The 25,909-nt window shown below is 43.0% G+C and overlaps 1 protein-coding gene across 3 annotated transcripts in view; it reads right to left on the reverse strand.

Annotated features, from left to right (window-relative positions):
• The window catches only part of cadps2 (Ca++-dependent secretion activator 2), a 603,629-nt gene that overhangs the window by 158,550 nt on the left and 419,170 nt on the right, over window positions 1-25,909 (reverse strand). For all 3 annotated transcript variants that reach the window (XM_067999803.1, XM_067999802.1, XM_067999801.1), the window contains exon 13: window positions 12,887-13,074. In XM_067999803.1, the coding sequence (XP_067855904.1) occupies window positions 12,887-13,074 (188 nt within the window). The remainder of the gene's footprint in view (window positions 1-12,886; window positions 13,075-25,909) is intronic.

The following is a 25,909-nucleotide window of genomic DNA, read 5'->3' on the forward strand; positions in this document are numbered from 1 at the left end:
TTCATAGTACAATAGTTTTGGTATTAACACTCAAAGCACTGGCTAATTTATCATTGTCCTCTGCATGGATCATTGCCTTCAATAGTGAAAAGATATAAAATATCCAATTGTATATAAATTCTTGAACTTTTCTTGTTACTGTGTCTCTTCTGCTAATCAAACCTATGGCATCCTGAAAGCTTGTATAGTTGAACTTTTTGATTGTTTCAGTAAAAGCGAGTAATATATTTCGACCAACATGTTCAACACGTTTGAAGCAACTTACTGTGATCGTCTGTCAAAGATGGCAGTGAGGACACTGAAACTAAGGTTCACTAGGGAGACAGTGATGGAGTTGTTCTATCTGCTGGAAAACGACTTACAGACTGCTTCCACCACAGGCACAATGCTGCCAGTAGCAGTAAAGGTGACTAATGTCCTTAACTTCTATGCATCTGGTTCCTTCCAGGTTATCTTAGGGGACATCTGAAACATTAGTCAATTAGCAGGGAGCAGGTACATCAAGTTGATGTTTTCTTCAGAAGACAAATGTCACCAGTTTGCCCTGTTTTGCGATGAGCAAGCAATGTGCTGACTTGTTCTGGGCCACTAGCAGACTGCTATTCCGAATGACAAAGCGATATCTCTAAATGGAGCTTGAGAGATACTAAATGTGATGTTTTTGGGGTTTTGTATGCATGAGTGATAAACATGACAAGATATAAGGGTAGAGTGGTACTAGTCCTTTAGTTTGGGGAAAACTTTTGGCTTCACCTTTCGCTACTCTCTTACTGGTGTTATAGGTAAGAATGGCTATCTCAAAGATGGTCAAAAGTCTGTAATTTCTGGACCCTCCTCCAGTTCAAGGATCTGCTCCTTGTATTGTTTGGCATCATGCAGAGATGTAGTCTCAAGATATTGTAAGCTGAGGGAGCCCTTCCAGTGATGGGCATCTGCCCAGTGACTGGCATCTGCCCAAACGACAACCCGTCCTATGCCAGTAAATGACTATGTCATTCAGTTACGTTGGGTTACGACAAGGGACATCTGTAACGTTAGTCAATTAGCAGTGCAGAGGTGCATTAAGCAGGTCATTGGGAACAGATGTGAAAAAAGATGGCAGAAGTTAGGAAAAGGAGCAAAGTAATGTTACCCAATATTACCATATACCAGATAGATGGACTAATTATGTGTGCCACAAAATGTTGTCTTCCAACCTGCTACACATATGCTACTGGCCCTGCAAACCCCTCAGACATTACTGCTCGTCTGTTGTTTACAATACTCAAAGCAGGGCACACATTTCAAGCTGCAACTTACATCCTTGTCACGCTTAAAAGGGACACGCACACACACACACGTTCACTATGCACTAGTTTTGGTATTAACATTCAGAACATTGGCCAATTTTTCTCTGTCCTCTGTATGTACCAATGCGCCATTAGTCTAAAAGATATGGAATATCAAGTTATATATAAATTATCGAACTTTTCTTTTTATTGTGCCTCTCCTGCTAATCGGACCTGAAAGGTTGCATAACTTCTCCAAAATGGCTTTGGGAAGAGTGGCAGAAAATGTTCAATTGCTTATAGTCTCTGGAAAGGAGACATTTTGTTTCAATTAAAATTCAACCACTCAGCTTTAAGTGACCACATCTCTTAAAAAAAATCAGTCTAACTAGCTGCTTGCTTCACACACATCACAATGGCATGAATGTTAACCATGCACTGATGTCAGTGTAGAGCACATTGAGTAAGCAGCCTCACTAACATGGATCATAAGGACATCAGGATGGAACTTAATTGGGTCACGTGGGTTTGCAGGGCAGATCAAGGGCAATTTGAGCAGAGGCCATAAATGGTCTTCAGTGGACATGAAGACTGATCACTTTTTTTTGAGCTGGGCTTAATCTTCTGCTGTGACAGAGATGTAAAATGAGCAAGTGCTGGATATCTTAATTTTAGCATCTTTAAAAGGTGAATGCAACTTGCAATCGATGGAATAAAAACAGAAAATGCTGGAAATACTCAGCAGGTCAGGCAGGAGAAGATTGAAATCTATGGATTGTTTTCACTTAGAAAGTGTGCCTCACATTACAGACTGGAAAATAGGAACAGAAACAGGAAATGGCCCTCTTCCCATGTGAATTAGCCAGGGTTTTATCCAGCTGAATCTCACTTCATGCTGCATTTAATTTTCTAATGTGTATGTAATTTTCTAGTGTATTCACATGCAGTTTTCCAATCAATGTTTTCAGATTGCCAATAAACTGAGGAGCCTTCCACCAATTCAAAAGGGAACTGTAATCCACGCTGAAGAAAAAAGGAAGCTGAATTCTTATCCTTTCCTAAGAAAAGGCCGCTCCACACTGGCATTGTTATTTAAGAGGTGCAATGTTGCCTGGAGATTTTCTGGCCATTTGTACACAGTGAAAAGTAAATCCCTTTTCAGGAGCCCTTAAAGTGGAAGCTGTACATGTTCCGTTCGGTCATCCTCCCAAACAGCAGCCCGCTGTGAAACAAACCCCTCCAAATCTTTAGTTTTAGGGAATGAAGCTGGGCAGGTGGAAGGAGAATCAGTGGGAGAGCATTTTGGTGGTAGTGATCATAATTCAGTTAGATTTAGCATAGTTATAGAAAAGGACAGAGATCGAACAGGAATAAAAGTTCTAAATTGGGGAAAGGCCAATTTTACTAAGCTGAGAAGTGATTTAGCAAAAGTGGACTGGAAACAGCTACTTGAAGGTAAATCAGTGTCAGAGCAGTGGGAGGCATTCAAGGGGTTCAGAGTAAACACGTTCCCACAAAGAAAAAGGGTGGGACTGCCAAATCTAGAGCCCCCTAGATGACAAGGAGGATACAGGGTAAGATAAGGCACAAAAGGGAAGCTTATGTCAGACACCGAGAGCTCAATACTGCAGAAAGCCTAGAGGAGAATAGAAAGTGCAGGGGTGAAATTAAAAAGGAAATTAGGAAAGCAAAGAGAGAGCACGAAAAAATACTGGCAAGTAAAATTATGGAAAACCCAAAAATGTTTTATAAATACATAAAGAGCAAGAGGATAACTAAGGAAAGAGTAGGGCCTATTAGAGACCAAAAAGGTAACGTGTGTGGAGGTGGAAGATGTGGGTATGGTTCGTAATGAATACTTTGCGTCTGTCTTCACAAAAGAGGGGGACGATTGTAGTTAAGGAGGAGGAGTGTGAAATATTGGATGGAATAAACATAGTGAGAGAGGAAGTATTAAGGGGTTTAGCATCTTTGAAAGTAGATAAATCACCAGGCTTGGATGAAATGTATCCCAGGCTGCTAAGAGAAGCAAGGGAGGAAATAACGGAGGCTCTGACCATCATTTTCCAATCCTCCCTGACTACAGGCAGGGGGTGCCAGAGGATTGGTGGACTGCTAACGTTATATCATTGTTTAAAAAGGGAGAAAAAGATAGACCGAGTAATTACAGACCAGTCAGTCTAATCTCGGTGTTGGGCAAATTATTGGAATCGAACCTCTGAGGGACAGCATAAGTCGTTATTAAGAAAGGCATGGGTTAATCAAGGACAGTCAGCATGGATTTATTAAGGGAAGGTCGTGTTTGACTAACCCGATTGAATTTTTTGAGCAGGTGACAAGGAGGGTCGATGAGGATAACGCGTTTGATGTAATCTACATGTATTTTAGCAAGGCTTTTGACAAGGTTCCACATGGCAGACTGGTCAATAAAGTAAAAGCCCGTGGGATCCAAGGGAAGTGGTAGTTGGATCCAAAATTGGCTCAGTGGCAGGAAGCAAAGGGTAATGGTTGACGGGTGTTTTTGCGACTGGAAGGCTATTTCCAGTGAGGTTCCACAAGGCTCAGTACTAGGTCTCTTGCTTTTTGTGGTATATATTAATGATTTGGACTTGAATGTGGGGAGCTTGATCAAGAAGTTTGCAAATTATACAAAAATTGGCTGTGAGGTAGATAGTGAGGAGGAAAGCTGTAGACTGCAGGAAGATATCAATGGACTGGTCAGGTGGGCAGAAAAGTGGCAAATGTAATTCAATCCAGAGAAGTGTGAGGTATTGCATTTGGGGAGGGCAAATAAGGCAAGGGAGTACACAATAATTGGGAGGATACTGAGAGGTGTAGAGGAACAAAGGGACCTTGGAGTGCATGTAAACAGATCCCTGAAGGTAGCAGGACAGGTAGGTAAGGTGGTTAAAAAGGCATATGGGATACTTTCCCTTATTAGTCGAGGCATAGAATATAAGAGCAGTGAGGTTATGCTAGAACTGTATAAAACATCGGTTTGGCCACAGCTTGAGTACGCCGTATAGTTCTGGTCACCACATTACAAGAAAGATGTGATTGCACTAGAGAGGGTACAGAGGAGATTTACGAGGATGTTGCCAGGGCTGGAGAATTTTAGCTATGAGAAAAGATTGGATAGGCTGGGGTTGTTTTCTTTGGAACATCGGAGGCTGAGGGGAGATTTAATTGCGGTATATAAAATTATGACGGGACGAGATAGAGTGGATAGGGAGGACCTATTTCCTTTAGCAGAGGGGTCAGTGCCCAGGGAGCATAGATTTAAAGTAATTGGTAGAAGGATTAGAGGGGAGCTGAGGAGAAATGTTTTCACCCAGAGGATGGTGGGGGTCTGGAACTCACTGCCTGAACTCATTAAAAAAGTTATTGGATGTGCACTTGAAATTCGGTAACCAACAGGGCTACGGACCAAGTGCTTGAAAGTGCTCTTTTTCGACCGGCATGGACAAGATGGGCTGATGGCTTCCTTCTGTGCTATAACTTTCTATGATTCTATGAAACTCTGAGTCACTCTACTGCTCTCCAAAGCTTGGAAACAGTAGAATGGCAGCACAATGGACCCGGGTCAACAAGGCTCCAATTGCTTTTAGTTTTCTTTCTTTCACAAACAAATTCAGACATGGACTACGGATTAGGACTGGCTTGCAATACAAAATTGTGCATAATAGTTCAGAACTTCTGTCAGACTATTTTTCTAATACACTGCGATCCTTTTAAAACATACCAACTACTTTTTCCCAATTTCTGCTTTTAATGCTGCTGTGTGACTTTATTTCATCAGTCTGCATGGAACAGTTATTGACAGTGATTCTACACTTAAATTTGGAGGTGTGTTAAACTTAGGGAAATAACTTCTGCAAGAAGACAGACAGACAGAAATACATGAATAATTAATCTGAAGTCTTTACGAAAACCTTTACCAAGTGGAAAGATAAAACCTCAGTACAGTAGGCCTAATGAGCTTTTGCTAATTTAAACTTAAATGTTTGATAATGACTTTTATAATTCCAGAAGAAACCCTGACCATAAATAAGACAGATCGATTAGTTGTTAAAGTGCAATAGTGAAATTCTGAACTTTACTTCTGAACATAAACCAGTATTAATTATATGAACCATATTCATAATAACTCTTACAATTTTGAATAAAACTGTTTTCTTGCCAATTTTCTCCCCCGCTTAAGCTATCGGATTCCTTGGCAGAATACACGGGTGCTGAGCGCTTTCTAGTACCTCAGCCAAGCAGCCATTTTCTGACAGTGAGCGTTCGTGGACAGTTCATTCAAAGTGGTATGATAACCAAACCTTACCCATCCTCACCGAATGTCCACACATTAGCAGTCAGGAGCAGGAACCCAGGCCGATTTCCCCCACCCTAACCGAGGGCCTCCAAGGCCAGTTCTAGCGCTGTCACTGTCACCCTGCTGAGATAGGCTAACTCAGTGCAGGTCAAAGATTGGACCTGGGGTCTTCCTGGTGTTTGTGGCATGGCTATTCACTGGATAGCCTGACTGAATCATCAGGGATGTTCAAAGGGATATTTGGGGGAAGGAGTTGCAGAATCTGATTGGTTGAAACTGGAAGAGAGCCAGAGGACAAGATTATAATCACATAGAATTACATAGAATTTACAGCACAGGGACAGGCCATTCGGCCCAACTGGCCAGTGTTTATGCTCCACACGAGTCTCCTCCCACTCTACTTCATCTAATGTTATCCTTCTATTCCTTTCTCCCTCATTTACTTATCTAGTTTCCCCTCAAAAGCATTTACGCTATTTGTCTCAACTACTCCATATTGTAGCCAATTCCACATTCCAACTACTCTCAGGGTAAAGAAGTTTCACCTGAATTCTTTACTGGATTTATTAGTGACTACCTTATATTTATGACCCCTAGTTTTAGACTCCTCCACAAGTGGAAAAATCTTCTCTACATCTACCTATCAAACCCTTTCATAATTTTGAAGGCCTTTATCAGGTCACCCCTCAGCCTTCTCTTTTCTAGAGAAAAGAGCCCCAGCCTGTTCAGTCTTTCCTGACAGTCATAACCTCTCAGTTCTGGTATCATCCTTGTGAATCTTTTTTACACCTTCTCCAATGCCTATATATCCTTTTTATAATATGGAGACCAGAACTGTTCACATTACTCCCAAGTGTAGTCTAACCAAGGTTCTATACAAGTTTAACAGAACTTCTCTGCTTTTCAATTCTAGAAATGGACATTATTAACCTGCGACGCTACTTTTAGTGATTTGTGAATCTGTACCCCTAGATCCATTTGCTCCTTTACCCCATTTAAACTCTTATTTTCCAAGGAGTATGTGGCCTCCTTATTCCTCCTACTAATAATCTAAAGAAACTGTTAAATACAAATAGGTACAATTGGTTGTTTTCCACCTGGCCTCCTGAAGAAGGTTATGCAGCTGAATATTGTTTCTAACATTTTTTCTTTTCAATGTGCCCAACAATAGTGATTTTTGAAAAGAAGACTTTAAGAATGTTTTCCCATGTCTGCAGCACAAAACATTATACTTAACCAAATATAAATTGAACATTTTACTGTTATTTATTTGTAAATGCCCAATAGCAGTCAATTTATGAATAAAAAAACAATTATACATCAGTTTAAATCTCAGACCATTGCCCCAATAAATTATGCACTCTGCTGTTCAGAATTAATGGGCAAGCAGGTGGTACAGTACATGGGTGCTCTGCTGCACTGTGGGATGGCAGTTTGTGAGTATCCAATCTGCCAGGGGAGATGGAGAGCAGATATGAACAAGAGGGAAAAGTGTTTCAGCCAAATTACCCATAAACCACTCTCACACAACACGAGCAGCTCCCAAAGCCTGGTAGCAGATCACCTGTTACGAAATGGTGCACAAAGGAATCCAACGAGCTCCGCCAATGACCTAATGGATAAAGGCACTGCCCGGTGTCGCAGAAAGTAATGCAGAAAAGGCAGGTCCTAGGTTTGACTCCCAATCTGTGTCAAGTTAGCTAATCTCAATCAGACAAGAGCTAGGGCGCTACAATTGGCCTCAGCATTCCTGAGCTAAGGAAGGGGGAAAACAACCAGTCAGGCTCCTTGCTCCCAATGTCTGTCCAGTGATTCCTGCTGGAAAGTTAACATAAACATCAGGTCAAGCTCAACGGTGACATCTCTCATGGGCAGATAGTCGACTGGCACTCGCTTCTATGCACACATGTGAACCATGGCTACTTGAGTGAGTTAGCAGAGGGTTAACTCCTTAAAGAGGATCTTGAGGTGAATGAACAAAAATGGGCAAAGATCATCTGGAAAACATGAAAGGGTAGATTTTCTGATTGGCGGTAACCCATTTACTTGACACCAACCCAAAAACATAGGTTGGATAATTTGGGCAGCTATGAAGATTTCAGTACTTTAAAGGATAATCTAGACCTCCTTCCTCACGTTAAAAAATATAATCAGTTTCAACAGATCACAGTGTAACGTGTCTGTCAAAAATGATCTTATTATTTCATGACAAAAAAACTTATTAATTATAAACGGGTGTTGAATCTCTGACTTCAATCTTGGTGCTTGGATGAACACTGCTCAACAAATGAATACCAATTCATGCAGATTTAGACAAACCACACGTAACAGTCAAATCTGATCGTCCTTCACAGAAGGCTTCACTGCACATGTTAGAATCCCTCAGCAAAGAACCAACAGTTGGGCACAAAGAAGTGTCCCAGTGAAGTGAAGCCAAGTCGTCTTGTCAGAACAACTGTGACCCAGTATCAAAGGAGGTCATGCCAGATTAACTGGTTACAGTGATATAAACGTGCCTTAAAACCATGCGAGCCATTGCTAGAGGCACAGGTTGTCACCTTTTAATGGCAAAACTTATCTTAAATGCAAAGAAATGGTTTCTTTTTTTTATTTTTCATTCGCTCAGAAATTATTGACCTGCTAGGTCAAAGTAGATTGACAAGGTTGAACCTAGGATGTGAAAGCACAGCAGTGATGGGATCAGAGCAAGAGGATCTGTGTATTATATCAAAACAATTTGAGATAAATATGACATGAATTAGTGAGTAACATCTCCTTGATATCCCTGTGCAGACAAGATGGCAATGACAGATATGAGATGGTAATCCCTGACTAACGTTCACTCTGTTCATGAGTTGTCAGAGCAGATTGGAGTCAGTGCTGAGATGCTGGAGGAATCTGTCATATTCAAGCTCGCTCTAGCAGGTGATAGTTCTAAGCCACAGCTGCCAAGAGCCAGTTAGGTGAAAAAGGTGATTGCAGGAAGATGTCACTTCTGACGACCTGCACTTAAAACGAGAATCAGTAAACGGTCGAGAACCTGTCACTTCAGTCGCAGAGTTGGATAGCAGCTCAGACAAGTGCTGTCATGTCGCATAAGGAAGCCAAGCTTTCTGTAATGGAAACTATGAAACACCGCTGCACTATTTACGAAGAGAAATTTATTTCCAGAACCCAGAGAGGTTTGTACTTTTTAACTGACAAAGAATGCATGGGGAAATTAATTTGAAATAGAACGCATTAGGTATAAGAATAGAAAGAAAGACTTGTATTTATACAGCGCCTTTCATGACCTCAGGACGTCCCAAAGCGCTTTACAGCCAATTAAGTACTTTTGAAGTGTAGTCACTGTTGTAATGTAGGAAACTGCAGCGTCAGAACTGTACAATTCTGCAATTATCTTTATTTAAAAAAATATTTTGGGAGGTGAGGGGGGGGGGGGGCAGAGGGGCGAGGGTTAGTTATGAGGGCTGATTTTGTGAATGTGCACCAATGGTGGAGAGCCAAGCCTGCCAGGATTGTATATCGGGAGATTGTGGGAACGCTCGCCATGATTTTCAATCCATTAAAACAAATGGATGTAAAATCATGGGGAGTGCGCCTATGATGCCGCAGTATGTGCTACTAGACGATGTCCCTCCCCATCAGCAATGGACACTCAGGAGATATGCCTCAATGTCTCCACTTTCTTACTTCTCTTTTTTTTTTTAAGAGCCCCTTCGAGCGCACACCCTTCTTCCCCACCAGGATGGAGCTAGAGATTGTTTTGTTATCTCAAGTCTCATCATCTTCAATGTTCTCCTCTCTGGACTTCAGAACTCCACCTTTCACAAACTCCAACTCATTCAGAACTATATCTCCCGCATCCCATTCCACACTAACTGCCACTTGCCCATAACCCCTGTCCACCATTGGCTCCCTGTCCCTCAATGCATTCAACATTCCAGTCCTCCTTCACAAATCCCTCCATGGTCTTGCCCCACGCTACTCTCAATTTCCTACTGATATCCCAGGCCTTCTGTCCTTTGACTCTGGCTTCCTATGCCTTTCCTCCCCCCCACCCACCATCAGTCGCTGAGCCCCACTCTCTGAAGCACGATCCCTAAACCCCTCAGCCATGCTACTAACTCTCCCCTGTTTGAAAAGTCTCCTCAAAACCTATGTTTTTGACCATGCTTTAAAAATATTACTACTCCCGCTTTTGGCCAACTCTCCTAACTCTTCCACCATTGCTCGCTGTCCATTATGCCTCTCCGAGGCTTTTCTACCACAAATACAGTATGTTGTTTTAATCTCTGGATTTGTTGCTATCATGGAGACCTCCCTGAGCTATGCATTATTCTGTACATACGGTGGGAAAATGTGCATTAATTCTAGCTCCGTTTGGACTCTTGATTAATTCAGTGCTCATCCCCAAACAAAACGTTTAATTCTGATTCAAACCAGTGCGAAATATTTAGTCGATTATAGGCACACATCCAACACAATAGGCACTACTCACACTATTGTGCTGATTTGTATGGAGAAGACTAAAGCAGAAAAGGATTAATCCTGTCTGTTTAACGGCACCGTGCTTTTTTGTTACCTTCAACTAGATGCATTTCCTAATAAAGCAAATCAATTTATAAGATCTCTATGGTCTTTCAGTACCACGCATTGTTCTGAAAATATTACTACTTCTGCAGTCATTAGGTATGATTTTTTAATTGCTGGTCTCTTTATTGGAAAAATAGGCTTTTAACGGCATACCATCATAAATAGTGAAATCTGGTTACATCATTAGAAATCATAATCCGTTTGTTGAACTCCAAACACTTCCTATTCCTTTATTTCTTGTTAGTCTACTCCTTTAATGCAGTAAGGGAGTCTGCTTACAATACGCTAAAACACTTCAGCTGATCACAGCTACACCTCACAATTAAAGCTGGAATGAAAAACTCTACATTTATAATGGCCAGATTTCCAAATGCATGCTCCTGGCATGCAGCCTCACATACTATGAGTGTACATCAGGAAATTGTGGGTCTGATCCCATTAATAAACTGAAAACCTTGAGGACTGCGCTTTTGTGCTACCAGACGGTGAGGCCCCACTTCAGGAGCTTGCTGTCAGAAAAAAAATCAGCTCTTTAGAGTCACGAGACATAGGTATCACCTTGACCCCCAAATACATTATTTAATCACTTCTGGATTGCAAGTGATTGTTACAACCTGCTCCTGTTTTTATATTTGACATACAAGAAAAAAAACATTCCTTTAATTTCAGAGCTGTGAACACTGGAGAATGCAAGCAATGAAATTCATACAATTGTAGGATTAGGAGCCTGAAGAACCAGGAATTTACAGGACTGGAAAGACCATTGTGGTCCGTCCGTCAACTTGCCTGATTTCCATTCATTTAAATGAATGGATGGATAATTGGGCAGGTTCCTTTACAGGGGTGTGATCCTCCTCATCTGCTTTTCCTCTATGTGCTCCATCCAGGTGATTATTTATGCCCAAAGGGAAAAAGGAGGAGATCTAGCCCCTTATTTCTTGTACCACTCAATGGGGGTCATTTTGACTTTGGATGATAGTGTAAAACGGGCGATATCAATTCAGCTGCCCGTTATACATCTCTCCCCATTTTCATTTCCATTGATTTCAAACTCCATCTCCCCGATTGCATTCTCCTCCCTAGCAATTGTCTCAGGCTAAACCAGATGCTCAAAATCTCAGCATCCTATTCAACCCTAAGCTATTCTCCATCACAAAGGCCGCCTACTTCCTCCTTGATTACATCACCTGCCTCCACCCATCTGCCATTGAAACCATCGTCCATGCCTTTGTCACCTCAGACTCTACTATTCCAATGCTCTCCGGAGGAGCATCCCATCGTTCAACCATCTGTAAACTACAGCTCATCCAAAACTCTGCTGCCCTTATCCTATCCTGCACCAAATTCTTGTGTTTAAATCCCTTCATGGCCTAGCCACTAGCCACCTCTAACTCCTCCAGCCCTACAAACCATCCCAAGCTCTCTGTTCCACTGACTGACCATTAATGTATTCCCCTCCCTTCGCCCCACTATTGGCAGCCATTTATTGGCAGCTTTCAGCCGTTTAGGCCTCCCTTATGCCCTCCACTTCTCCATCTCCCTCTCCTCCTTAAGACCCTCCTCTTTCACTAAGCTTTTGGTCACCCCATCATATATCTCCTTCTTTAGCTTGCCATCTGCTTTAGTATGATTAAGCCTCCGTGAAGTGCCTTGGGGCGTTTTTCTACCTTAAAGGAGCTATATAAATGCAAGTTGTTGCTGTTCCTTGTCCGCTTTAGTGCTGGCACACACTGTACTGATGGTTTCAATGAGTTATCCATTACTGCCCCACAGACCTATTATTCATCATATACTTGGGCATTCTCTGTGAGAAACTGCAGGGCCACTACTCAGGGAGTTGTGGGACGGCAGCTCAAAAATTGCATTAATTTACAATGAACAGAAAATTAGGTGCTGCAGGCCCACAATTTCCTGATCAACATTCCCTATAAGCACTGCTCCTCACTGGGAGCACCTGATTGGAGAGTCAGCCTTAAAATTAACCAAGGATTCTCTCTTCCAGTCAATCAAATAAACGTTAAGTACAAATAAAAGTGGGGAATAAAGCAAGAGAGAGTGAGCTCAATTATTTTTCTCCATATCTTTAGGTCTGCCAATTGAATGGACCGTTCCTTAACAAAGAGCAGGGGCAAATAATATGTTACAGACCCCTGTGAATTCTGCTTGGGTTTGTTTCTCGGAAGTACATGTTTGACCCAGAAAAATAACATGCCAGGTTCCTTGCTGCTTTTTTAAAACAAAATTCGCCTTTCGCTACCAATTTTCTCAGCTCCTCTCTGAAGGCCGTGGGTCCTTGCTGGGGTACAGTTTCAATGATGCTGGTTAGTCTCCAGTACCTCACCCAAATGCCCAATCTTTATCTGTGAGCCTTGACAGTGAGTGTCATTAGGCTATTGGACAATGCAGTTATTACCAGTGGTTACTATTATTTCTTCCTTCTTGTTAATGGCTGTCATGGTGCAGTACAGCACCCACAATCCACACTGGAATTTAAGTGAAGAATAAAACAATACAATTGCGTACTAATCACTTCTAAATCACACAACTGTGCAGCAATCTTTGGACAACTATCAGTTGTACAATCAGTCAAATACGCAGGGGTGGAGGAATCGTAAGTCCTTCCTGCTCTTGGAACTGTATTGTTGTGGGGTTTTTTGCACACTACCATTGGTCTTTGCCGTTGAGCTTTGGTTTCTAAAATTACCTGTTGCCATGGACGTGAGAGGCACAAAAAGCGAAACTGTAATGCAGCAGCGTTGGATCTATCATTGCACCACCTTCTGCACGTTCGATCAGCTCCTTGAGATAGCAGAGATGACGATGACAACCTCGTAGGCCGTAGCGAGAACAGTATTCATCCAGCACAAACACCTGGCCAGGGCTAAACCAACCCTGGGGGGGAAATAGAATACAATTCCAAATTATAAGAGTGCTACAATTTAGAATTAATCTTGGGTGTTTCAATCTGACTGTACAGCAAATCTGGAGCCTCAAATTCAAACACAATAATTTCATTTTAAAAATACATTTAAATTATTAGGAGTACTCTTCAATAAAGTCTTTTAACTGGCTGAGGTCCATACTAGATAAATTATTTTTTCCAATCATTTCATTTCTCTCTGTGTACAGGCAACTTGTCACCATGGACCCCTTTCCAGCAGGGAAGGCAAGAATGCTGATCTTGCTGATGACAGATATAACTCAAATACAAGAAGACCAGCTTGGTGCCTCTGCGAGATGCACTATTCACAATCTGAGGCTTGGATAATGATTGACAGAACCCACCGAACCACTGCATGAATCCGGCTGTCCGAGAACTCCAGGATTCAAACTCGCCAATCATCGAAATATTTCAACCGCTATAACTAGTGAAGGACCTTGTTCTATTTTTTCATACCAGCAACACAAAAGAAAATCAAACCTAACAAAAACCACAACAAGTCCTCAATAATAAACAAAATCTGTATAATTATTACAGTCCAGGGCTCAATTAATATTGGAGAACCAACTGTTTTTCAGGACACTCTTCCATGTACTCAAACACATGCAGAGTTGTCTACAGCTTCTAAGTTAGAACAGGGATAATAACAGTCAGATAAATTTCCTTAACCATCTAAGTAGTAAACTGTGCAACAGCAGCAGCATGAAACTCAACAGTAACAAAAACAGTGATTCTCCTCATCAACAGTGTCACTCAGTGTAAGATTAGCCCAAACCTAGGCATTCCCAATTAATAGTATATTTATAATACACCCTCTCTATAAACAGGACTTATTCATATGCTTATACTTATGAGCTCACTTCAGAATTGGCCAACTGATTTATACATTGCATAGTAACAATCCCATTATGATTGCTCAAATTCATAATATTTTTTAGCAACTAACCAGAAATATTTGGCAGAATGGTATTACCCATTAGAATGATACAAACAATGATGCAGCCAAATGCCCTGATCACGGTGCAAATGAGTTAGTGATGTCCTGGGGTAAGATGTGCGAGTTATCCAGATCAACAAATCAATATTTAGTGTGAATACATTATCCAGTGATGGGGGATGGGCAGAGATTCTTCTGTGTGCTACGTGTAGGAAATTTGAAAGGCTATTTTATAAAGAACAGATTTATGATTTCATTACACATAGCATACAGAGGAAATCTTGTCCCAAGGAAAGTAGAAGCTCGGTTTTTTTTAACACAGTGAGGACTGACCTAATATCTCAGTAAAGCTCCCTCCTGTTAAGAAACAACAACTTACAATTATATAAGGGCTTTTTTACCGTAGTAAAACATCCCAAGGCGCTTCATGGGAGTGTAATAAAACAAAATTGACACCGAGCCAAAAAAGCCATTAGGACAGGTGACTAAAGGCTTGGTCAAAGAGATAGGTTTTAAGGAGCGTCAGACAGACAATAAAGAGGGGTATCACAAACCCGAAGGGGCTGATGGTAGATGGACACCTCACTGATATCTTGATGCATTTCAGAATGTGCTGGCACTTTGTAATGTTTTCTGCAGGCAGGCAGGATATCTTGAGGATCCCAATATGACAATGTTGACTAAGGGAGGCTAATCTTCCACTCAGCTACACTCTTCTGAAGGGTGATCTGTGCAGTAGCTTTTGCTGGACAGCTCCAAAACTCCGCCCAACATCAAAGATGATGCCTTTGGCAAAGGTATGATCAAACAACAGGAGTCTTCTTGTTTGAAGATGCAAAACATTAGGTGTTGTTCAGGAAACTTAGGCTTTAGTGTTGTAAACTGCTGGGGCACAATTTTCACTCATAGAACCCGGAAGTCAAGTGAGTGCGTCGCAATTTGTGATCATGACTCAATTGGTGGTAATTATTTATGCTTCTTTCCCCCCCGCTAGTCAGCCAGATTGACAGGTGGGAGGGAAAGGTGGGAGGGAAAGGAGCCGTGAATTGGACAGGAGGGAGGAAGGGAGAGATTGTGGGCCATGGACGACATCGGGGGGGGTGGGGGGGGGGGTGGGGGGGGGAGTGGGGAGGTGATCAGGTCCGGAGAACAGTTGGAGGCCAGAGAAGGCTGGAGACATCACGAGGCTGGTCGGAGACATTGGAGGGGGGGTTGGAGACATCGGAGGGGGAGAGGGGTTGGAGACATCGGAGGGGGAGGGTGATCAGAGACATCGGAGGAGAGGGGACGGAGACATCATGGGGAGGGAGGGACGGAGACATCATGGGGAGGGAGGGTCGGAAACATCGGTCAAGGGGGAGTCAGAGATTCAGTGGAGGGGGGTCGGAGACATCGGAAGGGGGAATCGGAGACATCGGAAGGAAGGTCAGAGACATCGGAAGGAAGGTCAGAGACATCGGAGTGGGGGGTTGGAGACATCGGAGGAAGGGGACAGAGACACCTCAGGGGAGGGGGGTTCGGAGACATTGGAGGATGGGGGGTTGGAGATTTGGTGGAGGGGTGTTGGAGACATCGGAGGTGGGGAAGGCCGACACATCGGGGAGGGAGGGTCGGAGACATTGGAGGAGAAGGGTCGGAGACATCCGAGGAGAGGGGTTCGAGACATCCGAGGAGAGGGGGAGGGGTCAGAGACATCGGAGGAAGGGGTTCGGAGATTTGGTGGAGGGGGGGTTGGAGTCATCAGAGATGGGGGGGTTGGAGACATCGGAGGATGGTCGGAGACATCGTGGGGGGAGGGGGATCGGAGACATCGGTGGGGGAGACATCGTTGCGGGGCGGGGGGGGTCAGTGACATTGGAGGAGGGGGAGCTGATGACATTGGAGGAGGAGAGGGGTCGGAGACATCGGAAGGTGGGTTCGGACACTTTGCCGAGGAGGGGGAGATCGATGACATCGTAGAGGAAGGGGTTCAGAGTTATCGGGGACGGGGGGGAGGTTCCCTCACATCAGAGGAGGAGGCAGGGGTCAGTCATTGGGGGGTCTCGGCTATTAAGGTGGGGGGGGTCTACCATCCGATAAAGGCATTCACCTCGCGGATCCGGCCCTTCTTGCCTCCTCTCGTGAATCAGAAGCGATGGGAAACCCGTGCAGGTAAGGTAAAGTATGTTTTACCTTTATAATCCACAAAAAATTAAGTGTCTCAATTATCGCAATGAGGTAACTTGCCCCTTTAACAATCCGCCCGCTGGCATTAAGTAGGGACAGGACTTCCGGGTTTCGGATGTATGCGCATCCAAATGCACTTTGGTTAAACTGGGTTAGAGCCGAGTTGCGGTCCCACTTCAAAAATCTGTTATTTTTACCTCCCACCTGTCCCCAACCCACGCGTTCTTTGGGGTTAAAATTACCCCCTGATCTTTGAGTTAACTATTAAACTGACATGATTGATAAAGCTGCTGGACATAAGAAAGTTACAAAATATTCATTATGTTCCATGCTGAGATACAGAACCATAGAAAAGATACAGCACAGAAGGGGGCCATTCGGCCCATCGTGTCCGCGCCGGCTCGAAGAACAACCAGGTGCCCATTCTAATCCCACCTTCCAGCACCCAGTCCGTAGCCCTGCAGCTTACAGCACTTTAGGTGCAGGTCCAATATTTTATGTCCTGTCCACAAAAAGCAGGACAAATCCAATCCGGCCAATTACCGCCCCATCAGTCTACTCTCAATCATCAGCAAAGTGATGGAAAGTTTCATCGACAGTGCTATCAAGCGGCACTTACTCACCAATAACCTGCTCACCAATGCTCAGTTTGGGTTCCGCCAGGACCACTCGGCTCCAGACCTCATTACAGCCTTGGTCCAAACATGGACAAAAGAGCTGAATTCCAGAGGTGAGGTGAGAGTGACTGCCCTTGACATCAAGGCAGCATTTGACCGAGTGTGGCACCAAGGAGCCCTAGTAAAATTGAAGTCAATGGGAATCAGGTGGAAAACTCTCCAGTGGCTGGAGTCATACCTAGAACAAAGATGAGGGCTGTGCAGTAGACGTGGTCTACATGGACTTCAGCAAAGCATTTGACAAGGTACCGCATGGTAGGTTGTTACATAAGGTTAAATCTCATGGGATCCAAGGTGAGGTAGCCAATTGGATACAAAATTGGCTTGACGACAGAAGACAGAGGGTGGTTGTCGAGGGTTGTTTTTCAAACTGGATGCCTGTGTCCAGCGGTGTGCCTCAGGGATCGGTGCTGGGTCCGCTGTTATTTGTTATTTATATTAATGATTTGGATGAGAATTTAGGAGGCATGGTTAGTAAGTTTGCAGATGACACCAAGATTGGTGGCATTGTGGACAGTGAAGAAGGTTATCTAGGATTGCAACGGGATCTTGATAAATTGGGCCAGTGGGCCGATGAATGGCAGATGGAGTTTAATTTAGATAAATGTGAGGTGATGCATTTTGGTAGATCGAATCGGGCCAGGACCTACTCCGTTAATGGTAGGGCGTTGGGGAGAGTTATAGAACAAAGAGATCTAGGAGTACAGATTCATAGCTCCTTGAAAGTGGAGTCACAGGTGGATAGGGTGGTGAAGAAGGCATTCAGCATGCTTGGTTTCATTGGTCAGAACATTGAATGCAGGAGTTGGGATGTCTTGTTGAAGTTGTACAGGGCATTGGTGAGGCCACACTTGGAGTACTGTGTACAGTTCTGGTCACCCTATTATAGAAAGGATATTATTAAACTAGAAAGAGTGCAGAAAAGATTTACTAGGATGCTACCGGGACTTGATGGTTTGACTTACAGGGAGAGGTTAGACAGACTGGGACTTTTTTCCCTGGAGAGTAGGAGGTTAAGGGGTGATCTTATAGAAGTCTATAAAATAATGAGGTGCATAGATAAGGTCGATAGTCAAAATCTTTTCCCAAAGGTAGGGGAGTCTATAACGAGGGGGCACAGATTTAAGGTGAGAGGGGAGAGATACAAAAGGATCCAGAGGGGCAATTTTTTCACTCAAAGGGTGGTGAGTGTCTGGAACGAGCTGCCAGAGGCAATAGTAGAGGCGGGTACAATTTTGTCTTTTAAAAAGCATTTGGACAGTTACATGGGGAAGATGGGTATCGAGGGATATGGGCCAAGTGCAGGCAATTGGGACTAGCTTAGTGGTATAAACTGGGCGACATGGACATGTTGGGCCGAAGGGCCTGTTTCCATGTTGTAACTTCTATGATTCTATGATTCTATAAAGGAAGATTGTAGTGGTTGTTGGAGGCCAATCATCTCAGCCCCAGGGCATTGCTGCAGGAGTTCCTCAGGGCAGTGTCCTAGGCCCAACCATCTTCAGCTGCTTCATCAATGACCTTCCCTCCATCATAAGGTCAGAAATGGGGATGTTCGCTGATGACTGCACAGTGTTCAGTTCCATTCGCAACCCCTCAGATAATGAAGCAGTCCGAGCCTGCATGCAGCAAGACCTGGACAACATCCAGGCTTGGGCTGATAAGTGGCAAGTAACATTCGCGCCAGATAAGTGCCAGGCAATGACCATCTCCAACAAGAGAGAGTCTAACCACCTCCCCTTGACATTCAACGGCATTACCATCGCCAAATCCCCCACCATCAACATCCTGGGGGTCACCATTGACCAGAAACTTAACTGGACCAGCCATATAAATACTGTGGCTACGAGAGCAGGTCAGAGGCTGGGTATTCTGCGGCGAGTGACTCACCTCCTGACTCCCCAAAGCCTTTCCACCATCTACAAGGCACAAGTCAGGAGTGTGATGGAATACTCTCCACTTGCCTGGATGAGTGCAGCTCCAACAACACTCAAGAAGCTCGACACCATCCAAGATAAAGCAGCCCGCTTGATTGGCACCCCATCCACCACCCTAAACATTCACTCCCTTCACCACCGGCGCACTGTGGCTGCAGTGTGCACCATCCACAGGATGCACTGCAGCAACTCGCCAAGGCTTCTTCGACAGCACCTCCCAAACCCACGACCTCTACCACCTAGAAGGACAAGGGCAGCAGGCGCATGAGAACAACACCACCTGCACGTTCCCCTCCAAGTCACACACCATCCCGACTTGGAAATATATCGCCGTTCCTTCATTGTCGCTGGGTCAAAATCCTGGAACTCCCTTCCTAACAGCACTGTGGGAGAACCGTCACCACACGGACTGCAGCGGTTCAAGAAGGCGGCTCACCACCACCTTCTCGAGGCCAATTAGGGATGGGCAATAGATGCCGGCCTTGCCAGCGACGCCCACATCCCGTGAACGAATAAAAAAAAAAAACTGCATCCTTGACTTGAGAATATTGTGAATGCTCTGTCTACAAGAAAGGAGTCCCAACTGGAAAAGAATGTTCAATTCCTCTCTGAACAAAAAAATTGCATTTAAATATGAACTGTCATAAGTAAATAGCAATGTTTGTGGTTTTCAGTTAAAAATGGATATAATCGCACAATGTGGTCTTCAAAATACTGATGAAAAACTTAAAATAGGCTGATTTTTTCTGGCCCACTCCTCCCCCAGCCCTGGTGATGGACAGGAGCAGCACACCCAAAATGCTCTGTGCCTGTCCAAGCCCCCGGGCACTAACAGGGGGTCTCAGGACATTCGGAGTGCTAATGAAGAACAGGAGCCATTTCCCGGCCCAAAAATGAATCTTGGCCTCGAGGTAAAAATTGAGTACGTACCTTTCGGCCTTGCTGCTGAACCCCCTCAGATCCCCTAAGGTCCAACATCTTCTTTGGGTTCTTCTGAAAATGGATGCTCAATCAAAAAGAGAATAGGAAATTGAGGCAGGAGGGTCGGGAATGCCCCTCTCCACCTCATTTGCATGAGATTGATGGACCTGCAAATCTCAGGGCCCTGGGTCAAAGGTCAGTGGGAAATGTTTAAAGAAACATTTAACGTGATACAGAATCGGTTTATACCCCTGAGGGGCAAGAACTCTACTTGCCAAAAAAACCAGCCATGGACAACTAAAGAGGTAAGGGACAGTATAAGACATAAGGAAAGGGCATACAAAAAGGCAAAAAATGGCACAGATCGTGGCGAATGGGAAAGATACAAAGATCAACAAAGGGTCACAAAACAGATAGTAAGAGCTACAAAAAGAGAGTATGAAAAGAAACTTGCAAGGGATATCAAAACCAATACGAAGAACTTTTATAGTTATATTAGGAAAAAGAGGGTGGTCAGGAGCAGTGTTGGCCCCTTAGAAACTGAAAGTGGGGATATTGTCATTGACAATGGGGAAATGGCGGACATGTTGAACAATTACTTTGTGTCAGTATTTACAGTAAAAAAAGAGGATAGCATGCCGGAAATCCCAAGAAAACTAATATTGAATCGGGGACAGGGAGTCGATAAAATTAACATAAGTAAAGCAACAGTAATGAGGAAAATAATAGCACTAAAGAGTGACAAATCCCCAGGACCAGATGCTTTCCATCCCAGGGTTTTAAAGGAAGTAGGTGAGCACATTGCAGATGCCCTAACTATAATCTTTCAAAGTTCTCTAGATTCAGGAACTGTCCCTCTAGATTGGAAAATTGCACATGTCACTCTGCTTTTTAAGAAAGGAGAGAGAGGGAAACCGGGGAATTATAGACCAGTTAGCCTAACATCTGTTGTGGGGAAAATGCTGGAGTCTATAATTAAGGATAGGGTGACTGAACACCTCGAGAATTTTCAGTTAATCAGAGAGAGCCAGCATGGATTTGTGAAAGGTAGGTCGTGCCTGACAAACCTGATTGAATTTTTTGAAGAGGTGACTAAAGTAGTGGACAGGGGAATGTCAATAGATGTTATTTATATGGACTTCCAGAAGGCATTTGATAAGGTCCCACATAAGAGACTGTGAGCTAAGATAGAAACCCATGGAATCGAGGGAAAAGTACGGACTTGGTTAGGAAGTTGGCTGAGCGAAAGGCAACATAGAGTAGGGATAATGGGTAGGTACTCACATTGGCAGGATGTGACTAGTGGAGTCTCGCAGGGATCTGTCTTGGGGCCTCAATTATTCACAATATTTATTAACGACTTAGATGAAGGCATAGAAAGTCTCATATCTAAGTTTGCCGATGACACAAAGATTTGGTGTGATTGTAAGCAGTGTAGATGAAAACATAAAATTACAAAGGGATATTGATAGATTAGGTGAATGGGCAAAACTGTGGCAAATGGAATTCAATGTAGACAAATGTGAGGTCATCCACTTTGGATCACAAAAGGTTAGAACAGGGTACTTTCTAAATGGTAAAAAGTTAAAAACAGTGGATGTCCAAAGGGACCTCGGGGTTCAGGTACATAGATCATTGAAGTGTCATGAACAGGTGCAGAAAATAATCAATAAGGCGAATGGAATGCTGGCCTTTATATCTAGAGGACTAGGGTACAAGGGGGCAGAAGTTATGCTGCAGCTATACAAAACCCTGGTTAGACCGCACCTGGAGTACTGTGAGCAGTTCTGGGCACCGCACCTTCGGAAGGACATACTGGCTTTGGAGGGAGTGCAGCGTAGGTTTACTAGAATGATACCCGGACTTTAAGGGTTAAGTTACGAGGAGAGATTACACAAATTGGGGTTGTATTCTCGAGAGTTTAGAAGGTAAAGGGGTGATCTGATCGAAGTTTATAAGATATTAAGGGGAACGGATAGGGTGGATAGAGAGAAACTATTTCCGCTGGTTGGGGATTCTAGGAGTAGGGGGCACAGTCTAAAAATTAGAGCCAGACCTTTTAGGAGCGAGATTAGAAAACATTTCTACACACAAAGGGTGGTAAAAGTTTGGAACTCTCTTCCGCAAACGGCAATTGATACTAGCTCAATTGCTAAATTTAAATCTGAGATAGATAGCTTTTTGGCAATCAAGGGTATTAAGGGATATGGGCCAAAGGCGGGTATATGGAGTTAGATCACAGATCAGCCATGATCTTATCAAATGGCGGAGCAGGCACGAGGGGTTGAATGGCCTACTCCTGTTCCTATGTTCCTATGTCAGTAAAATCAACCCCTATCATTTTGTGTAATTGAAATTTGACATTCAAAAAAGAAAGACTTGTATTTATATAACGCCTTTCACAACCTCAGGACGTCCTAAAGGGCTTTGCAGCCAATATATCTGCGATCCCGATTATAAATGGACACAATCATGGAATGAGGATCCCAAAATAATTAGAAACATTCCGGGACATCATGTACTAGAAGCAAGACCTGGTAAAATACCTACTTAGAAGCATTCTCCAGGAATCAGAATTGTTGAGAGAAAGCATTAGTAATACTCATTTTCTCATGGACCAATATTCGACTTACAAGAAGAGTCAATGCCGAGTAAATGCAAGGTCTTGTGGGAATGAGAACATGAAGTCTTAAACTTCCCGATCATTACAATGTTAGCACAACATACACTTAAAGACAAAAAATGAAAAATAAGCCAAAACTTCTTTTGTTCAATGTGTAAAAAGTTTCCACAATACATAGTGACTTCAATATTCAGTTTAGTCATTTATTTATTTCATGCACAATCCACTTTGTGCAATGAATCCCAGCCTTGACAAACCTGAAAATGGGACACAATGACAAGAAAATCACAAGTAAACAGCACGAGCCTCATACCAGGTACAAAAGAAGCAAGGGCACAGTATCTGGAAAGAGCTATTATTCACAATGCTGAGGTCCGCATATCTGTAATAGTGTTTTTCTGGTTGGATTCTGAATTGTTCCATGGGAGCAATTCATATTGAGGAAAAATACAATCAACTCACACACGCAATCAATAGAGCAATCTCTATTATCTCTTTCCTTATATGCCAAGGGCAGTAGGAGAGAAAGAATATATATATTTTCATCAACTTTTCTGCAGGAAAGTATTGAATTAAGAACTTTCAATGTTCAAGCCTTTAAGAAAAGGTTGATTCATGTGTTGAATCATTCAACTAAGTGATGCATTGCATTTGAAAGGACCTTATTAAAAAAGTAGTGCACATATGCACTATTTGCCACAAAATGGAGAAAGGTTTACTGCTGAATGGTCAGTTGCTGCTTCATTGATGGTTCCTTTCTGTGGTTATACTATGACAGTTAGGGGAAAAACACATCATATAAAATTGTCAGCTCTGGAGAAATGGAAGCAGGAACAAAACTTTGAAGACAGCAGCACAAGTGTAGTATAAGAAGCCACTTTGCCTGTTGCATCAAGCAAGATGGACTGTATGCCAAAATTAAAATGATAAAAGCAACACACTTTAAAGAATATATAAAAGAACAGAAAGAATTTCTACTTATACAGTGCCTTTCACGACCTTAGAACGTCCTATAGTGCATTACTGCCAATTAAGTACTTTTGAAGTGTAGTCACTGTTGTAATATAGGAAATGCTGCAGCCAATTTGCACACATCAAACAGCAATGAGATAATGATGTGGTTGAGGGATAAATATTGGCCAGGACACCAGGTAGAACTCCCCTGCTCTGTTTTGAAATAGTGCTATGGGATCTTTTACATTCACCTGTCAGGGCAGACAGGGTCTCGTTTTAACATCTCATTCGAAAGATGGCACCTCTCACAGTGCAGCACTCCACTGAAGTGTCAGCCAGGATTATGTGCTCAAGTCTCTGGAGTGGGACTTGAATCCACAACCTTCTGACTCGGAGGCAAGAGTGCTACCACTGAGCCACATGTGGTTATTTAAATTAGTGGGTGTTTAAGTACTTTTAGCTGATTGGTAACACTGAAGAGTTGCTGCCAAACCAAAAAAAGGAATTTTCTAACAAATTGAGCTTGTTGGTTTACATCTTTTTCAAGTTAAGCCTCCAATGGTAAGTTGATTGAAATGATGTGCAATTATTGACTAAAAAGTTGGAAGTAATTCATTTGACTGTTGCAAAATAACCTGTTTATGGCTCTTACAAACATAGAAAAAGGGCAAGAAAAGACCATCAGGTCCAACAATGTTAACACTATTCACTAGACGGTAGAAACTTGCACAGCACAACTGTGAGTAATGCTAGTTCCTGCGGAAAGCAAATTAAAAAACTATGGCCAATTTCTGGAAAAACGCGTGAGAAATTCCTTCCAATTCCATTACTTAATCAGGCAAGCTTCAGGAAAGCAGGATTCGCTATGACGCATTATTGGGCAAATCTAATTAACCCACACATCCCAGATACGTCCAATGTCCTTCTCTCTCAGCAGCCTGCCAAATCCCTTCGTAAAGGATGGTAACATACCCATATTTAGCACAAACACCTATCAAGGCAAAGCGGCAACTAAAGCCTTTGGAGAACTATAGAACCATGGATGTTTAAAGCAAAAGGAGGAGGCCATTCAGCCCATCATGTCTATGCTGGCTCTTTGCTAGAGCAATCCAAATCTAATCCTACTGTCTTACTCTCTCCCCATAGTCCTGTATCTTCCTCTACTTTAAGTATTTATTAAATTTCTGGTTAAAAGATACAATAATCACTGCCTCAACCAGTACCAGTGTCAAAGTATTCCACACTTGAACAATCCTTTGCGTAAAGAGATTTTTCTTAACCCCTCTCCTCACTCTCATAGTTACAATTTTAAATTGATGACCTCTCATCACTGATTACCCACTGCACTATTCCTTGGCACAGGCAGGGCAAGTAATCTCTAGCACTCTTGAGAATGCCACTTTTAAACCAATCACTATGAGCAGTGCAGCAACAGCCCTGGGGTAAAGGACTCAAATGATTTTCCATCCATTGCCAGACAAGAGCATTCAAATTCTGTCTTGCACCTCTCCCTCCAAATGCATGGCTGAGATTGAGAACTAAATGCATGAGGAGTCATGAGCATGGACTCATTTGTACTATTTCACGTCTGCACTGCCCACATTGTACTCACTTCCAGAAATAACACAGTTTTAATAAAGGAAAGATGCACATATTTTTCTCTCATTTTTTATAATGGAGGAAAATGTTTAAAGTGTTTAAAGGTTTGATAAAGTAGAAGGAGAGAAGATGTTTCCACTTGAGGGGGAGTCCAAAACTAGGGTTCATAAATATAGATAATCATTGATAAATCCAATAAGGAATTCAGGAGAAACTTCTTTACCCAGAGAGTAGTTAGAATGTGGAACTTGCTACCACAAGGAATAGTTGAGGCGGCTAGCATAGATACCTTTAAGGGGAAGCTAGATAAGTACATTGAGGGAGAAAGGATTAAAAGGATATGCTGATTGGGTTAGATGAAGAGGGGTGGGAGGAGGCTCGTGTGGATCATAAACACCGACATGGACCAGTTGGGCTGAAGGGCCTGTTCCTGTGCTGTAGATTATATGTAATTATATGTAAACCACAGGACACCCATCCACTGAGGAGCTATGTTTGGAAAGTCACAGCAGGTCCTAGTTGTGGGCAAAACCTGAGTCTGCAGTTCGAAAGAAAGAATGAAAGACTTGCATTTAGATAGCGCCTTTCATGACTTCAGGACGTCCCAAAGTGCTTTACAACCAATGAAGTACTTTGAAGTGTAGTCACTGTTGTAATGTAGGAAACGCAGCAGCCAATTTGCGCACTGCAAGGTCCCACAAACAGCAATGTGATAATGACCAGATAATGACCAGATAATCTGTTTTCAGTGATGTTGGTTGAGGGACAAATATTGGCTAGGGCACTGGGGAGAACTCCCTTGCTCTTCTTCAAATAGTGCCATGAGATCTTTTACATCCACCTGAGAGGGTAGACTGGGCCTCAGTTTAACATCTCATCCAAAAAACAGCATAGCACTCCCTCAGTACTGCACTGGAGTATCAGCCAGCATTAGCAGCTCAAGTCTCTGGAGTGGGACTTGAACCAAGAGCC

The sequence above is a fragment of the Heptranchias perlo genome, chromosome 18 (assembly GCF_035084215.1).
Source record: "Heptranchias perlo isolate sHepPer1 chromosome 18, sHepPer1.hap1, whole genome shotgun sequence".
Classification (NCBI taxonomy): domain Eukaryota; kingdom Metazoa; phylum Chordata; class Chondrichthyes; order Hexanchiformes; family Hexanchidae; genus Heptranchias; species Heptranchias perlo.